General features: G+C 34.5%; 1 protein-coding gene across 1 annotated transcript; it reads left to right on the forward strand.

Annotated features, from left to right (window-relative positions):
- Positions 1-4,628: 4,628 nt before the first annotated feature.
- Positions 4,629-6,756, forward strand: LOC123532124 (protein Fer3-like). Its single transcript, XM_045313479.2, has one exon. It carries the CDS (start codon positions 4,858-4,860, stop codon positions 5,572-5,574), a length of 717 nt encoding a protein of 238 aa, XP_045169414.1. The 5' UTR covers positions 4,629-4,857; the 3' UTR covers positions 5,575-6,756.
- The last annotated feature ends 8,775 nt before the right edge of the window (positions 6,757-15,531 follow it).

A 15,531-nucleotide genomic window follows, 5' to 3' on the forward strand; every position in this document is an offset into this window, starting at 1 on the left:
AATTTCCTTTCTATTACGATAAGTTAAGATATTTAGAAACAAGTTACCAAATTATTGTCGTATTATGTATCTATTAAGAGACCAAAAGTATAATTTAGATATTTATTTGGCACAGCTTACATGTATGAGTCTTTGACCGTCTCTTAAAATGTTTATCAGGGTGGGTGACCGTTCTGTGACAATTTTATTAAATGGTCGGTGACTGCTTGTACTATCCTTTTTAAATTTAACAAACCGGTAAATGAGCTATGTCCATCCGTTAGTCCACTGTAATCGCAATATATATAACATATTATGTCCGTTTATAGATGTAATCTTGATATAATGAAACACGTGCAATCGTTAAAGAGAGTACGAGATATCAACTCGTAGAATATCGACTTGTTAGTACCAGGGTCACGAGACGGCTATCTCGGGTAATGTTTCAAGCTACTGCACAAATATGATAGTTAATTAATGAATTAATATATACATTAATGTACATCAATATGTATTATATACAAGACATAGAATACAATAAATAACGCCTATGTGAGTTTATATACTTTTTAAGTGAAAAAACTTACTAAGTATGGGTCATAAAGATGACAAATGAACATAAAATTTTGCTAGATTGCTATTAAGCCACAGGACGGACAGGTCCAGTTTTTGATAATAGCACAATAAGTATCATTTTAAGTACTTATATTAAAAAATATTATAATCCTACGCAACGGTTAGCGGCATACCTTTATATTATTTGCGCTTTTTATTCGTTAAAACAGTTTTTGTTTAGACTTGGTGTTAAAGCTACTTGTCCATAATTTTGGTGATTTTTTTCAACATGGTTTGGCATAGAATGTATATATGACAATGAAAAATTATAAAGTGGGAGAAAATAAAAGTTAGATATTGGTAATAATGCAAGAAGAATATAAAATTGTCTGCATTATTTCAAAAGAGTTGCAAAAGTTCTTTGCCTGCTACACAAAAGTTTTGATTATTTGATTATTTATATGAATATCTTTTTTTTTTAAAAAATAGGATCATGTCAATATTAAGTTTGTACCGCTAGTCACTTTCAGAGTGCTCAAATTTTATGGATTTTTGAGAGAAATTGTTTTTCGCCTAAAATGTATGGGCTAGTCCCTTTAAGTGATTAGAGGGTTTGAAAATGATCCCTTCATCAGTTTTAGTTTTCAAAGATTTCTGTAGAGACATGTAACCTGTCAAAAAGAATGGGCAGTTGTATAAATTGCTTTAATTGCTTGCCCCTCATCCAAAAACTCGCTTTCAGTGTAGAATTTTTCATGTAAGGAAGCCATCCAGCTTGCTAACGGAAAATCTGTGTTTTATTCCAAGGTGCCCACTCATGCCTGAAACAGTCACAGAGGGGCACCTTTGGAGTCTTCATTAAAATCTGAAAAATCGCAATATCACCCAAGTCGTATCGATGTCGCCCTTAACCCAACAAAAACTCATTGTGTCTCGTTTTTAATTCCAAATTGTCAACATATACACAACGCAATTTAAACAAAATACCTGGTTCTTACAGATACCTCTGTAGCCTTTTCGTGTCACCTATCCATCATTGAGTGAATAACGAAATGGTTCCCGTGATAGACATACACATACGAAAACAAAGTAAAACAAATAGAAAACAACCACAGAAACACATTAAAGTCGCTGACTTTGAAAAACGTAACCCTCACTACTTTTGATTCGAGCCGTGCACGGAATTTTCAATACTTGCTGAAAATTGGTTGTTCTGACTAGGTGCCCTTTCGTGAAACAAACTACGGAGAGCCACGCGCCATCTTCTTTTACATCAAAAGTCTTTAAAATTCTATTTTCCAAAATTTCAACTTTCGACCACAATATATTTTGTCAAAATGATATTAGGCATGTTAGGAGTCAAACCAGTTACACCGCGGGGACTTTATTTTTTTCAATTATAAGAATTTTATTTAATTTCATTGAATATATGCAACTACAACGACGGAATCCATTAAGCAGCTAAAGCAGTAAAATAATCACTCTAATTGATAGTATATCATGTTGCATACATCTCCAGCATGCGACATAAACAATATCAACATGAAATTAGAATTTTAACTGACCAATAAGGAAGCTGTATTTTCAAGCCCGCCTGCAGTAAACCAAGCACCTTGAACAATAAACATATAGTGACTTATACTACTACAATCCACTAATCAAATTCAGGTTGACCAAAACATTTTCAACACTAGAAATTTTCAAGTTGAATTTTAAAATTGAAATTGCCGGATTAATACTTTGGTTTTAGACTCTATAATAAAATCCGAGTAAAAGGTAAAGATATCCCAGCTGAAATCACAAGCATAAATACCCAAAGGGCTACAAATGACGCTAATGTCTGTTTGTTCTCTGTCTGTTCCCTTGTATCAAACTTGAGGAAAGGTGTCCGCTTAAATAAACACAACGCAGTCATACGTCACTCTATAATGACAAGAACATGCATATATAATTAGACACCTATATGTAAACATCCATAAATTAATAATTTATTAATATTATATTATTTTATATTATATAATTTATTTTCACCCCTACCATGAAGTTAGATATGAGCTGTTTAAGATTGTTTCCTAGTACGCTTTCATAGAAACCCCGTTGACTTAAGATCACTTTTTGTATTAACAACGGGATTCAAACACTTGTCCTCCGCATAGAACGGCCAACACTAGTCTTGTATCCGATTATTTTAACCCACAGAACTGTTAGGGAGATACCAGCGAGTGTATACAATGTATATAAACATAAGGCGATGTAGTAAACAAAATATCAAAACACGAAAGACGCAAAAAATCAACAATATTTTATAATTTTGTATTTAAAACTTGCATTTCTTGCGTGGCAATTTGTGAAAACTTGCTGAGATTCAGTTACATATCTTATTTCATGATTTAAGCAAATTATTTATACTTATCAGACTAAAATATCAAATATTTTCTGTGGTATATTAATAATAATCGGATGCTGTTATGCATAAATTAACGTTTCTCAATGATTACCAAAAGGTAAAATTAAATGTCATTAAGACTGTAACGCGCTATGAAAGTGTATCTGCTAATATCTTCATTTTATTTTATTCTATTTAGAAAGCATATAAACATGCAAATTTATGGAAAACCCTTTTATAACGTCTTTATGGTAATAGAAAAAAGATGTCTAACCCATCATTTACAACTTGAGACGGCCACAGCCACCCTGTGTTCAAAAATGATATTACATTGTATTTGTAGAATTATCTCCCAGTGCAGAATTTTGATCTCTGTCACATTTGTATGTGTAGTGACACAGGGTTATACCCCCTTAACCATAAAAGACAGCCCAAACATCGAAAAAAATCGTGTTTTGTTTTTAATCCGCAACACTGTTACCTCAGGTAGGGAATAGTGTATAAAAAGCAGTATAATGTTTGAGTATAATTGGTTACACCTAGCTTAATGCCTCGTCCAAATATTAGGTTATACTAATATATTGTGATTTTTTGGTTTTGGTTTTTTCCCTGGTATCATATGAGAAGGCGTGGTCGTGACCCCAGTGTGGCTCACACCGACGACTCTTGGATTGAGCGGCTAAGACATATTGTTCTATCTTATTGTATGGATATTTTATCATCAATGTACACCAATATTATACTTATGCTATGTGATCAGTCTGAATTTTAACAGACCTTTCTAAACATGTATGATTCAAACATTCAAAGCGTTATACTAACTCATCACCGCCTACATTTTATTTCTGAAAGTGTAAATTCTGCCTCGATGATTTAAATGAAAAAGCAAAATGGGGGTCATGCGTGGTGCAAATATAACTAATCCGCGACCGGTGCGGATACGGACACCAATATTAATACATATAGAAAGTTTTATTAGATTTTTATATAAAAAGAATTGATTTTAACATACAGATGATAGAAAATTCGAGAAGTTCAGTGACTGTTTCTTTCCTACGCAACGTCAATATTTAAAAAAAAGTGGTTAGTGACATATTCATTTTTGTTTTATAATTTATATCAGCATTTAGATTTCTTTAAATCTAACAAATGTAAAGTTGTAAGAATAAATATTACCATATTGAAATACATTTATAATCCTTGTGTAAAAGAAATTTATATAATTTTCAGTACTATCAAATGAAAAAAGTATCTATCAAAAAGAAAATAGTCCCCTCAAAGAGGTAAAGGTACCTTTTAACCCTGAGGAATGGAACGGAAATTTTCCCCCGAACTTTTTTATTATGATTATACTACGTTTCTCTTTTTTAATTTAGTATTTTATATTGAACGGTAGGAAAAACTACATTTATTATATGCATAACTTTGCCTGTTCAATAAGAGGGAAAAATGAGTGTTAATTCGACTTCGCGCAGCCAATAAACTACTCAAATTACCTGTTATTACCAATATGAAGAAACCATACCTGAGTGTATGCCTGTCGTGTGCCTGCGCGCGACCATAACTAGCTCCGCCCACAACACGCGACTTGACACTAAACGCGCATGGGCGACACTTTATTTACACAGTATTAACCAATGAGTGTCGATTTACCTGTCGCCGCAGCGGGTGATGCTGGTTTGACAACCCACAGGTACATTTGTCTGGGTTTGTATATAAATGATATCAATTCAGGTGATCCGATATTAAAGAGGCAATCGTTTATAATTGAGCCGGATGAAGATATTTGACTGTTTATTTTTCGCATACATTTTGCAGAATTTGTGGACAGTAAAATAAAATAAAACTATTGATAAATACGGAAATAGATAAACAACAACAATAAAACTGTGATTTAAGATATATGATTTAATTAAAAGAAGAAAATCACAGCAAATATGGCGAGTGCTAACGCAGAACAAAATGAGCAACCGTCAGAATTTCGGTACGACTTGGGTTTTACAGCGTATCCGGTACAGACATCAGATACATTAACAAACGGTGGACTACCTTACCACGACTATGACTGGACTCAAACACCAGAGGCCAGTAGTGGGACTCGAACTATGTACCACATCCCAGAAACGATTGACACCACGTACAGTTCATACATGGGGTACCCAGGTGTCCACAGCGAGGTTGGTTTAATGACGACACCTACGTATATTCCGGCGGCAGAAATGTCGTTTTCTACACCGTTGTCACATTTACCATATTCAGCGCACGAGAACTATTATCATTCGGCATACAGCTCGGTCTCGCCGACAAGTAGCAACGGATCGAGCGGCTCGACGGGCACAAACAATGGACAGAAACCTAAACGTAAACGTGTGCAGTCAATGATGCAACGTAAGGCCGCTAACGTCAGGGAACGTCGACGCATGTTTCATTTAAATGAAGCCTTTGACGAATTGAGAAAACGGCTACCAGCGTTTAACTATGAGAAAAGATTATCGAGAATTGAAACTCTAAGACTTGCTATGACATATATTGCGTTTATGAAAGACGTTTCAGATGGGAAAGAACCAGACAATGTTAAGTTATTAGAAATTCAAAGAAAGTCGGAACAGTTGATGGAAGACAATGATGTCAGTGATGTAGATTTAGAAGATTAAATTATTTTTGGGACAGAAAACATTTTGGTCGGACTCCTACAAAGTGCAATGTGATATATTTGTGTTCATTTTGAAGTTTTATTTTGTTTTGTTGTATATATATTAGACAGTTGATTTTTAATTGATATATCATGTTCATTTATGTGTTCAGAATGATTTAAGCGGACTGGGCTCAAGTTACGGAGGGATTTTAAAGGATTCGTGCTTTTTCTTTTTCTTTTATTTCTAATATTTCACAAATGATTTAAATCCATTTGTATATCTGTTATATAAAAAATGTCATCAAATGTAAATTTCAAAGTACCGTCTGTATTTTCCTTGTTTTAGGATTTTAGAATAATGTATATATTTAAAGTGAAAAAAAGTATAACGAAACTATCAAATTTACTTCGTATCCTTGAAGATCGTAACTGATGAATGATAAATAGCCAAACTGATACTTTTCTAAAGTTGATGCATATGTTTACACTAAATGCTGCATTGTAATTATTTTTATTCTTTTTACAATAATTTACTTTTTCAGATAAAAAAGATTAAAGCGTCTCAAAAATTGAAGGCTGAATTAAAATGGAAATTTTATTTTGACATACGCCGGGTTCTTTTTCCACTTGTATAGAATACTAGACCAATACAATGCTTTGAAATTGTACATCTTAGTTTTATTTAAAGTTATGATGTTCCTAATAGAAAATTTTGCTGTTAGTTAAAACAAATCATTTTACACCGATAACAGAGAAAAGTCTTGCAATTGTGCTAATGTTTTTTTTTTATCATTGTTAATATCCGACTACAAAAAATGGCTACACAATCAAGTTTAAGCGTTCTCATGTGGTACACAAAGATGAATCGTAATATAAAGAAAAACATGTTGAGATTTCAAGATTTTGACGGCTAAACGTATTATTTTTATAAGCAACTACTGAACAATGTTTGAATGTTACTATTTGTAACAAGCATTTTGAACGTATATAGTATTTTTTTTTTTCAAATTGTAATGTAATTGAAAAAATATAGAAATTCTACAGGAAAATCTGTGCAATCATGAAATCTCAACCTTTTTGTGTTACTTTGAGGCGAAGAAAAATTTGAAATTGAATTAAAATTTACTTGTGTAATTACTGTCTTCCATGATGAATTGTCTTCCTTTATTGATCTCGAGGCAATAAAAAAACATGAAATGAGCGTTTGAGCTTTCTTTTATTCTTATTAGAAATTAAAGCGTCTTCTCTATAGTCCTTTGGGTAAAAAATTGAACCTCTTGAAATTTGATTTTGTGATACTGACCTTTGGTATAAAGTGGATAAGCAAAAGAATGACAGCAATAATGTTTCAAAGTAGTCATCAAATAGAGTATTTTACGTTGGATTTTACTTAAAGGAGAAGTGAGACCTGGTATAAGTTTACTGTCTATTGAAGTCAAGAAACTACCATTTATATCGCTGAAAGCTTATATCAAATTCGGATCACTACTGGAAAATATATGGTAGTTTGAAAATTTAAGAAAATGGCCGATCACAGAGGCAGCCGTTTTTTGTGTTTTATGACCTCATTTACATGCTGCTGAATTACTTATTTGGCAAATGTACAAATTTTTATAACTTTTTTTTTTTTATTTCTTAGCCTTTTTGAAACATTCTTGCGTTCAAAAACCTAACAAATATCTCCAATAGAACAAAATACTTTCCCCATTATCAATGTTGTTATATATCTATGTCAGGTATATACATTTCATATCGAACTGTGTGTACGTGAGGACTTTATAGATACACTTGAGCAACAGATGTTCAAAGCTAAACATAATTATATAGTTTGAAGTTTTGCCTTAGAATTTACCAGGAACGTATGCAGTAACACAATGATATGAATCCTGACTGTTCTTTTACCTGGTATGCAGTAATACAACGGTATGAATCCTGACTGTCCTGTTACCAGCACAATGGTATGAATCCTGACTGTCCTGTTACCAGCACAATGGTATGAATCCTGACTGTCCTGTTACCAGCACAATGGTATCTTGACTGCCCCCCTTTACCTGGTTGTTTTCATATTACGATGTCTATCCTAGTTTGAAATTACCGGCGCGCTCAGATACAAATTTTGTGGTTAAGTTTTCTGTTTTGCTCGCAAAAAGTTTTCAATGATGAAAAGATGCAAATCATTATACGAATTAATAAAATGAGCCGCGCCATGAGAAAACCAACATAGTGCGTTTGCGACCAGCATGGATACAGACCAGCCTGCGAGCTGCGCATCCGCACAGTCTGGTCAGGATCCATGCTGTTCGCTTTCAAAGCCTATTGCAATTAGAGAAACCGTTAGCGAACAGCATGGATCCTGACCAGACTCCGCGGATGCGCAGGCTAGTCTGGATCCATGCTGGTCGCAAATGCAATATGTTGGTTTTCTCATGGCGCGGCTCAAACAACTCCAGGGACGAAATTTCACGCTATATTCACTGTAGTCTGATAGTGTACTTGTAACTTTTAAACAGTCAAAAAGCTCGCAGAACTACATATGATCACATGTCCAATCCGAATCTTCCACATGCTTGAAAATGAAAATCAGCCCGTATAATTCACCTTAGCTCAATTTGATAATGAAACTTTACTTGAACTGCATGTTTAAAATTAAATGTAAAATTAATGACGCTTCAGAATTTATGGTCAGGTTCAATCCGAATTTAATCATCAGGTTTTAGGAAAATTTGTTATTTTAATATCTAAAATGTTTTGCGGACGTGTGACTTAGAAATTTCCTGCAAATTCAAAACTGTAATTTTTCATGCAATATTGATGCGATTCGGTATTTTTCATGATGTTTAATGCAGTACTAACGCGCTTGACGATTTATACTTATACTGGCATTATTTTTACGCGGAAATATAACTCAATTTATAGACTCTTACTTGTACAATATAAATGTATAATTTCAAGCGTTCTTATCTATGTCAAGTTTTCTTAGGTGGCAGGGGAGTGCAGATTCGCGAATTCCACATTGATGTGTGGGTACCAGTGTTGAAATATCCATAGAAATCTCGTTTTTGCTTATTTTTCTTTGAAACTACTATGGACTATTGCAGATACTATAGACTACATAAAGACGACTCTCCGGTCCTATGCTCCTGTCGCTTTCCATGCCAGATGTAGTGAAAATTGGCCAAATCACCCAAATTTTATAGACCAAAATTAGCCTAACCGGGCCTCACTTTGAACTCTGCCATTCATCCATTTTGTATTTTTAAATCCAATTTCGTAGCATATATGTATAGTGCGAACATAGATGCATACCCAGGTGGTGTGGAATGTGTCTCCCAACCACCACTTTATTTCACTAATTTTCACTTGAAAAAAAGTGGATGGATGACAGCCGAGCGTCTGGCCGACTTTTTGTTCTGATGTTTATGTTTTAGCCTCAACCGGAAGTACGGAGCTAGGAATTTTAAAACACCCGCCGTGTAGAATCATTAACCGTTCCTCATTCCCCAGATATATTAAAGAATTAATAATGATAAATAACCAGTAAGACAGATATACCTTTATATCTACCCTGTCCTGTTTATACAGAAAATCGACCGGGGCCAAACTACGAAACCGCTCCCCTGCCACCTTAAGTTTTTAAGATGTTTAAATAAAATAAAATGTAGCCTGTCCTGAATCCTAAGGCACTTATAGTGATATCAACTGAACAAAAAGTATTGCCGTACCTTGCAAGATAGCCGGTGAATAAGCCAACAAAAGTGCCCACCCCTCCACGCAAAAATCAGCCAAAATTTGCATTCTGAATCAAAGTAACCCCAAAAAACTATTTACTGCCTTTAAAGTTAATTTCACACGATATTTACATTTTAAAGCCTTTCAAATGTTAAAACCATGTACTTTTAACATAATTTTGGTATACAAATGCAGCTGACCGTACTTATCCTATCGGGACACCCCTTAAAGGCCACCCATCCATCATTTTGGGCCACCCCAGCCATTATATAGCTTAATGGCATTGCTAGATATAGACACAGGTGTTGCTTTTAAACAAAATGGCATGAATAGTCATTATCTAGGCACTAATTTCTTCTTTTGGCCGTTTTATGATACGAATCGTACTGGCTGGGGGTCCTTAGCTTCATTATTATATGGCCACCTACTGCCATTTTGGGACTCGCTAGGCCGAATTTAGTACTCAGAAATGAATAAAAACCACTATAGGTTACAGTTCATTCCGTAATGGGTTTAAATACATGCAAAAAGTCAATATTTGAGTGGTTTGAAAATTTGCCTATCTTCCTTAAGGTGGCAGGGGAGTGCAGATTCGCGAATTCCACATTGATGTGTGGGTACCAGTGTTGAAATATCCATAGAAATCTCGTTTTTGCTTATTTTTCTTTGAAACTACTATGGACTATTGCAGATACTATAGACTACATAAAGACGACTCTCCGGTCCTATGCACCTGTCGCTTTCCATGCCAGATGTAGTGAAAATTGGCCAAATCACCCAAATTTTATAGACCAAAATTAGCCTAACCGGGCCTCACTTTGAACTCTGCCATTCATCCATTTTGTATTTTTAAATCCAATTTCGTAGCATATATGTATAGTGCGAACATAGATGCATACCCAGGTGGTGTGGAATGTGTCTCCCAACCACCTAATTTTCACTTGAAAAAAAGTGGATGGATGACAGCCGAGTTTCTGGCCGACTTTTTGTTCTGATGTTTATGTTTTAGCCTCAACCGGAAGTACGGAGCTAGGAATTTTAAAACACCCGCCGTGTAGAATCATTAACCGTTCCTCATTCCCCAGATATATTAAAGAATTAATAATGATAAATAACCAGTAAGATAGATATACCTTTATATCTACCCTGTCCTGTTTATACAGAAAATCGACCGGGGCCAAACTACGAAACCGCTCCTCTGCCACCTTAGAATCAACTGAAGCTGCAGTTTGTTTCCATGTATAACTTACTGGAACACCCGAAAATGTAGCCATCAAATTTGAAAAACTGATCTGACTGACTCTCCCGGGTAATACTAGTACTAGGACTTGCTTATTTTTCTGTATATGGCAACTTACCTTGAATCTGAAAAAAAATACCCGCACCTCAATTCATTAAATTTCAACGCCAGTGCAGTTAGCGATCTCTTTTTCTAAAATGACAGTTATTACTTTTCACCTTGCAATGTTTTTATAACTCGTAAACTGTCTGCCACTGACAAGTATCATTTAATGTACAGTATAATCATTGTAAACAGTGTAATGTTTCATGTATTCATCAGCTGGTACCTCGCACTGTTTTGATCAAATCGAAATAATTACAGTAAAATTTTGAAAAGCGATTAGTTTTTTTTAGTTAGAACATAAATCGTAATGAGACTGAGCATGATTCCGAGGGAGTCGATTTATGTAAATATACCAACAATAGTGCTGGAAAAATCTTTTCAAACAGACTGACTGAGTACTTATATATCTGTGTTAATTTACAAAGAAGGTAGATGAACAGTTATAGTTGGTTTCAGATTATCTTTGGAAACCCGCAGCCATTCTATATTTCATATTTCAAGCGGACATACTTTAAAGACAGTATTAGATTTGTATGGAAAAACACATATGTAACGTACAGAATTTTCGTCCCAGCAAGGGAAATGAAAGAACCGCGAAATTAAAACCCGATTTTACCAAGGAATTAACAAAATTCATAAAACTCGTACTGAAAGATATAAATCTTTCGTAACGGTTCTATGTGCATTAAGCGTGCATTCACAAAGTTTTGCGTATTTTATCTTGTTAAAAGTTAGCTACTCTCGTATAATTTCCTACAAATATCAATACAGGCAGTTATATCAATACACCCAGTTATCTATTCAGCAAAAAACCCAACAAAATTTTAATCATTCAGATATTAATTTGAAAGCGTTTGTTTTTTTAGTTACTCTATAAATTTTAACATTACGTAGCATGTCATAGTTATGTATTTTATACGACATTTCAAATATACTCGTATACAGTGTCGTTACGCCACAGAGTGTTACAAATTCATTTTGGTACAAGGTACCAAAGTACTTATAATAATAATAATAATAACTTTATTTATAGAAGGTAGCACATGAAGATATAGATCAGTACAAAGTACAAATAATACATCTTAATTTTAAATGTGGCCTTCTGGACAACAACAATAATAACAACAACAACAATAATAATAGTAACAACAACAATAACAACAACAACCAAATACAATTTGCACTATCACATAACCTAATTAATATCACATTCATTCATGAATACTTCTCAGGGGGCCTCCGTGCCCGAGTGGTTAAGGTCGCTGATTTCAAATCACTTGCCCCTCATCGATGTAGGTTCGAGCCTCACTCGTGGCGTTGAATTGTTCATGTGAGGAAGCTATCCAGCTGGCTTACGGAAGGTCGGTGGTTCTACCCAGGTGCCCGCTCGTGATGAAATAATGCACGGAGGGGCACCTGGGGTCTTTCTCCACCATCAAAGCTGGAAAGTCGCCATATGACCTAAAATGGCATTCTCTTTGAAAAGTTTCCTTTTTTCCAGAATGTTGGTACACATGCCAAAGAAAGTACAACTTCAATGCGTGGGAATTTTTTTCTAGAGAGTGTTCAACCAAATTTTACTAACAACGTTCTACCCAGTGCATGTATCATTTAGGTTTAGGTTGACGTCTTGAGACACACACTATTTTAGTGTCATCCTCCTCCTCATCATCATTAATTTATCATTATGATATGTGTTCAAGGGCTTTTCATATTACGCCAAGGGGTAAAACCCTAAGCTTATCCGGTGTGAACCAAGGCGGACAAGAACTTTTCATACACGTTCGATCCAGTATGCTTAAATGAAATAAAACACGCAAAGAGCAGCCAGTGACATAAACATAACGTGTCCAGCTGTGCAAAATCATGTGTTAACTACTCATTAAAATACTGATCAATATATACCAAATTTCGTGTCATTGGATGTCCCTTGACAAATCGTATGCACCTGTTCACTGCATTTTTAGGAGTCCTAATTATGAGCTATTGAATACTTATTAGGAGTAACTATGTCCTACGTAAACATATTATTACGAGAAAATTACTATTTTTTATCAGGACGCGTTCCCATTGAATGGAATAGAATCCGGTGAAATTCGGGTCTACACCGGTTATTCAAGTAAATAAGCCGAAGAGAAAATAGTAAATTCATAAATGATAGTTACGGTAAAGCCTTCAATTAATTTAATAAAAAATCAGGAACAACTGCAATTGAAAGATTTATATCTGCTAGTTTTGTATGCAATGCATGCATTCCCACATGCTTTTATTCATTTACTGATCTTAATGGGCTCTCGAACAACTTAAAAATCAAAATGTTAACATATAATCCCCAGTGATAAACTATTCAACATTGTCCGATAGTTTCTAAATATCATGCCGCTTTTTTAAAAATTGTTTGAACAAGACATGCTAGCTTTTGACAGCGGGCAGCACTCTCTCCAAATTGTTGCTGCAAACTATAGCTACGTGAACATGTTTAAGTGATAAAAAAAGAAACAGAAACCTGGCGATAAAAATTCATCGAAAAAAGACAGATTTGTAATAACCTTGATACAGTCTTTTCTTTTTTTCTTTTTCTTGGTGTCGTCGGGTGGTGTAGCTAACTGTTACTGTATACAATATAATCATAATTAGATCATATTATATTTAGCTCACCTGAAAATGGAGCTGTTGTGACCTTTAAAAAAATAACCCCCGTCATCATTTTCCTTTCATCTGAAACCATCTGCTGGGAGGCTGGATGATCATTTGGTAGTCCTCTTTGAACGTCGTTCAAAAGGTTCCGATCGGCAACATATAGGGGTCAACAATGTAATATGGAACATGTTAAAAACCGCCGGTTCGATTTTCAAATATAACAAAGTCCCTTTAGTAACCATTTACAAGAAATGGTTCGTATCAATCTGATTTGTCGTAAAATATAGCGCTGTGGCATAGAGCCCATGGGAAGTTTAAAATTAGTTTTAACAGAAACTGATACTTCATATAGATGTGTCTTAGGCTACACCCTTCAAAAATTGTTCTAACCATATGGTGTCGTAAAAAAGGCCGACAGGGGCGGGAAGCTATCATCCATGTATGGTTGCATATGCTTGCCAGTCATCATGGTAATTGAGCACATTTTTATTTGAGGTCTCTCTACAAAATTCGTCAATGTGTGAAACTCAAGTGAGTGCTGTAAGGCCATCATTACCTTCTTGTTATGTTTGTATCCAGGGTTAGGTTAGTAGAGTCACCAAATTCTCCTAAAATAGGCATGTAACTGATTAAGGACATGATTACCGACTGAAAGATTCAATTAATTACCATATATGCTGTAATAAGATACTGACTTTATGATTTCGGATACATGCATATTTCAGAACTGAAATAATAGAAGATTGGAACTTTAGAAGTGTTTAAAAATGATGTGATTGATTATATATACATGATATAGTGGTAACGTAAGACGATTGTTAAGGTACACCAACACTAAATAGGAAAATGGCGCGAAAAGATGATCGCAGAATGGCGGATTCAAACAGTTCTCAGTATTTTCGCCTTGCAGAGCTATTTTTCTTATTTTTTATTGCAATTATTTGTTGAAATTACATGACAGATCTGTGCTTCACATTAAAGTAGCTTTTTCATAGTGAAATAGTATCATTACAGAAATTATCTTGGAAAGTTGGGTCATAAACCACCACTACAAATTGAAATCTAAATTTTTACCTGATTTTACAATGTGTTTGTTTGACTGAAAAAAGTTTCCTCACACCTTTCTTCTGATTTTTATTCAGTAGTGACAATATTCTTCAAGACAATGTAAGCGACAGACATTTAAAATGGGAACTGATGTGTGCTGCAGCCACTAGAAGTTTCTCAATATTATGTAGAATTAAGAAGACCAGCTATTTAGTATTTTCATACCTTAAATCCGGGTGTAATTAAAGAGAGAAAGACTGAACGAGCACCGGCTCTGTTCGTTACCCATGTAAGTGACTTGACGCAGACACCAAGATTACAATCGCTGTAAAGCGGAAATAACCGGTATATTTTCTTACGTTTCTTTGTACAGATATCAATAAATCTTGTAACAAATTTACAAATTTAAGATATTCACAAAAAAAGGCATTTCGAAATTAAGTTAAATGCATTTATTGACAAAACGCAGTATGGTATATGGACTGATCTTAATTGGAGATAAAGTTTTGTAAAATATAATTGAAAATTTAAGTTAAAGACCCACCACAACCAAGCGACCTGCATTTTCCTCCAACATGAGCTTCGTGCAAATCATTCTGATAATGCTGATATAATACACCTATTCAACAAGATGACAGGTGGACAATTTAGGCTCTCACTGAATTAATGTGTTTTCACAACTTCATCTTCAAATTTATTCAGTCATTTTCTTTTCAGTATAGCTTTAAAAATAGAATAGATAGATAGATAATTCTTTTATTACAGTGACATTTGTACAACATAATAAATACAACAGCAAAATATAACTATTTTACAGTACAACCGGCCCAATGGACCTATAAGTCACTATTTTATAACTTAAATTAATTTCGACATGGACATAGAATAATAACTATCTTACACTGCAGAAACAAAACAAAGTGTTCTATAAACTACGGTGTTCCGTTTGGACAATCTTGAACTTTTATTGAATCCTAAACCGCTATGCACGAAGGTACCATCGCACCATCGCACTTTCGTCATCGTACCATCGTGCACCGCGGTTTAGGATTCAATAAAAAGTCACGATTGTCCAAACGGAACACCGTACTAAACTCATCTTTCAAGAAATGTTCATACTACTACATTAATCAAATAATATGTTTAGACGTTAAACACATTGTTTTGATTGCAAATTTGTAACGAGATACTTGTTATTTCTCTTTTCTTTTTCAT

This window comes from Mercenaria mercenaria, chromosome 11, assembly GCF_021730395.1.
Source record: "Mercenaria mercenaria strain notata chromosome 11, MADL_Memer_1, whole genome shotgun sequence".
Lineage (NCBI taxonomy): Eukaryota > Metazoa > Mollusca > Bivalvia > Venerida > Veneridae > Mercenaria > Mercenaria mercenaria.